Source organism: Penaeus chinensis, chromosome 32 (genome assembly GCF_019202785.1).
Source record: "Penaeus chinensis breed Huanghai No. 1 chromosome 32, ASM1920278v2, whole genome shotgun sequence".
Classification (NCBI taxonomy): Eukaryota; Metazoa; Arthropoda; class Malacostraca; order Decapoda; family Penaeidae; genus Penaeus; species Penaeus chinensis.
Window position 1 is genome coordinate 17,237,519 of NC_061850.1, and position 3,690 is coordinate 17,241,208.

Sequence of the window (3,690 nt, forward strand, 5' to 3'; positions counted from 1 at the left end):
TATATATATATATATATATATATATATATTTACCCAATTGCCCCATATGGCAAGAATACATGCCATGCCCATTGTAATACAAGTGTATTTATTGTATTTACACATAGATGGTTCTACAAGTGCTTAGTCACCATGGAGTCAGTTATTAGCCCTACCTATCTTGCCTATTTACCCTTTTCCCTGACTTTTGGAAAGGGTCTTTTGCATTATTTCATTGTCTTAAATGTTACCAAGATTTTAATAACAATTTAATAATTATAACATCAATAACAATAATACTAGTATCGATATCAATTGTATTAAAAAGAAAAACACAGTTTCTAGCCAATTCAAGAAATGGGGAAATCAAGATCGGTCACTAGGGCCTATTGATAGACCCCTTGGGGACTGAGCACATGTGGAGCCATTTGCATATAACAAAATTCACAAAAAAATACAGGGGCAAAACATAAATCTGGGGTGGTTGGGTTCATATATATACATATATACATATATATATAAATAATTATATACATATATATTCATTTATGTATATAGATACATATACATACATATACATATATGTATATACATATATGTATATATATATATATTCACATATATACACATATATATAATTATATGCGCATATATATATAAATATATATATATATATATATATATATATATATATATATATATATATATATATATGTATATATATATATATATATATATGTATATATATATATATATACATACTTGTGTATATATATGTATATGTGTATACATATATATGTATACATATATATGCATACATATATATGTATATATAAAGACATATAGATACATATATATATACACACACACATATATATTACAAAATATGAAAAATACTTTTGTGGCTTAATTTTCTCACCAGTTTTGAGGTCAAATTTCCAACCATGGTATGGGCATCTGACACACAGAGACTTCCCAGGAACATCTTCTATGTCACCAATATGCAGAGGACCACCTTGTAATGAGTATCATAATTAGTTTTACCCAACTCCTATTACTTCAGTATTTCATTAATTACTTTTGAAAAAAAAAAATTATTAGCAAACGTTGAGATTCAAGTAGACTGAATAAAAAGTAGCATACCTGCGTGAGGACAATGTTCAGAGATGGCATAAACAACATCTCCATAGCGGAAAAGAGCAACATCTTGTTCATTAACTTTAACTAGGCTCCCAGTTCTGTTTACAGAAAATCAATCTTAATATCAAATATATTATGATCATTTGTATATGTTTGTGGCTGTATATGCTTGTGCACATGTAATTCATAATACATTAATATGTTTATGATCTTAACCCAATCACTACAGATTTATGCACTGTCCTTTGAAGTTTTTTGTGAATTTTGTTACATTCATATGGCTCCACCTGTGCTCAGCCAACAAGGAGTCTAGCAGTAGCCCTAGTGACCGCTCCTTATTTCCCCATTCCTAGAAGTTGTGGGAAAATATGAAATTGTTATTAAAGTCTTGGTAACACTAAAGACAATGAAGTAATACAAAACGAACTTTCTAAAAATCAAGGAAAAGGGTAAACAGGTGTTATAAGTAAGACTAAATAACTGACTCCTTGGTGACTAGGCACTTGTACAGCCCTCTATGTGTAAATACAATAAATAAACTTATATTACAGTGAACATGGCATGTATTCTTGAAATCTGTGTAGTTTGGGTTAAGAAGAAATCACCATCATTTTTTAAAATTTCATGAGTTCTAATACTTGCTAGCAATTCTGACAAATGTCATCCTCTTTTGAACTTAACCTTTTTTTTTAATAAACCAACTTAAGTGTTACTGAACTCTGACCTAAGGGATGATTTTCTGCTTGGTGATCTTGATAAACGAGGAGATGACTGATTCTTCACTTTGACCATTGTCCTGTTGACTACTGTACCACGGTAATCATTATCTTTGCAAGCCCAATCATACAGATCTGTAAAATACAGTATTACTTACATCTTATTAACCAAATATACAGGTTGGATATTATTACACAGGAAGAATTCAGAAAAATAATTTGAAATATATTTTTACCACATGATACACTTCATTATTCTTCTTCATTCCATGACTAAACATCAGGAATATTACTTTTCTCTATATCATTATCATCATTACATTACTATCCTCTTTACTATCATTCCCATTACTATCATCATTATCATTATTAACACTAGCTCAAACATCATCATTATTGTATCTCCATTAGTAGTAATATCAGTAGAAGTAATAGTAATAGTAGTAGTAGTAGTAGTAGTAGTAGTAGTAGTAGTAGTAGCAGTAGTAGCAGTAGTAGCAGTGGTGGTGGTGGTGGTGGTGGTGGTGGTGGTGGTGGTGGTGGTGGTGGTGGTGGTGGTGGTGGTGGTGGTGGTAGTAGTAGTAGTAGGTAGTAGTAGTAGTAGGTAGAAGTAGTAGGTAGTAGTAGTAGTAGGTAGTAGTAGTAGGTAGTAGGTAGTAGTAGTAGTAGTAGTAGTAGGTAGTAGTAGGTAGTAGTAGGTAGTAGTAGTAGTAGTAGGTAGTAGTAGTAGGTAGTAGTAGTAGTAGGTAGTAGTAGGTAGTAGTAGGTAGTAGGTAGTAGGTAGTAGGTAGTAGGTAGTAGGTAGTAGTAGTAGGTAGTAGTAGTAGGTAGTAGTAGGTAGTAGTAGGTAGTAGTAGGTAGTAGTAGTAGTAGTAGGTAGTAGTAGGTAGTAGTAGTAGGTAGTAGTAGGTAGTAGTAGGAAGTAGTAGGAAGTAGTAGGTAGTAGTAATAGGTAGTAGTAATAGGTAGTAGTAGTAGTAGGTAGTAGTAGTAGGTAGTAGTAGTAGTAGTAGGTAGTAGGTAGTAGGTAGTAGTAGTAGGTAGTAGTAGTAGGTAGTAGTAGTAGTAGGTAGTAGTAGTAGGTAGTAGGTAGTAGTAGTAGTAGGTAGTTGTAGTAGGTAGTAGGTAGTAGTAGTAGGTAGTAGGTAGTGGTAGTAGGTAGTGGTAGTAGGTAGTAGTAGTAGGTAGTAGTAGTAGGTAGTAGTAGGTAGTAGTAGGTAGTAGTAGTAGTAGTAGGTAGTAGTAGTAGTAGGTAGTAGTAGTAGGTAGTAGTAGTAGGTAGTAGTAGTAGGTAGTAGTAGGTAGTAGTAGGTAGTAGTAGGTAGTAGTAGGTAGTAGTAGGTAGTAGTAGGTAGTAGGTAGTAGGTAGTAGTAGGTAGTAGGTAGTAGTAGGTAGTAGGTAGTAGTAGGTAGTAGGTAGTAGTAGGTAGTAGTAGGTAGTAGTAGTAGTAGTAGTAGTAGTAGTAGTAGTAGTAGTAGGTAGTAGTAGTAGTAGTAGTAGGTAGTAGTAGTAGTAGTTGTAGGTAGTAGTGGTGGTGGTGGTAGTAGTAGTCTGTTGTAGTAGTAGTCTGTTGTAGTAGTAGTCTGTTGTAGTAGTAGTAGTTGTAGTAGTCTGTAGTAGTATGTGGTAGTAGTAGTAGTTGTAGTTGTAGTTGTAGTTGTAGTAGTTGTAGTAGTAGTTGTAGTAGTAGTTGTAGTAGTAGTAGTTGTAGTTGTAGTTGTAGTAGTAGTAGTTAGTAGGTAGTAGTGGTAGTAGTAGTAGTAGGTAGTGGTGGTAGTAGTAGTAGGTAGTAGTAGTAGGTAATGGTGGTAGTAGTAGTAGGTAGTGGTGGTAGTAGTAGTGGTAGTAGTAGAT

At 33.4% G+C, this 3,690-nt stretch overlaps 1 protein-coding gene across 1 annotated transcript in view; it reads right to left on the reverse strand.

The window, feature by feature from the left end:
- LOC125042453 (Rieske domain-containing protein-like) overlaps positions 1–2,178 on the reverse strand; it is a 15,659-nt gene extending 13,481 nt beyond the window's left edge. Inside the window, exons 1-3 of the mRNA XM_047638087.1 lie at positions 1,844–2,178; positions 1,123–1,217; positions 877–994 (exon numbers count right to left, since the gene is read on the reverse strand). Coding sequence (XP_047494043.1) covers positions 877–994; positions 1,123–1,217; positions 1,844–1,911 — 281 coding nt within the window. The 5' untranslated portion in view covers positions 1,912–2,178. The remainder of the gene's footprint in view (positions 1–876; positions 995–1,122; positions 1,218–1,843) is intronic.
- Between the last annotated feature and the right edge of the window lie 1,512 nt (positions 2,179–3,690).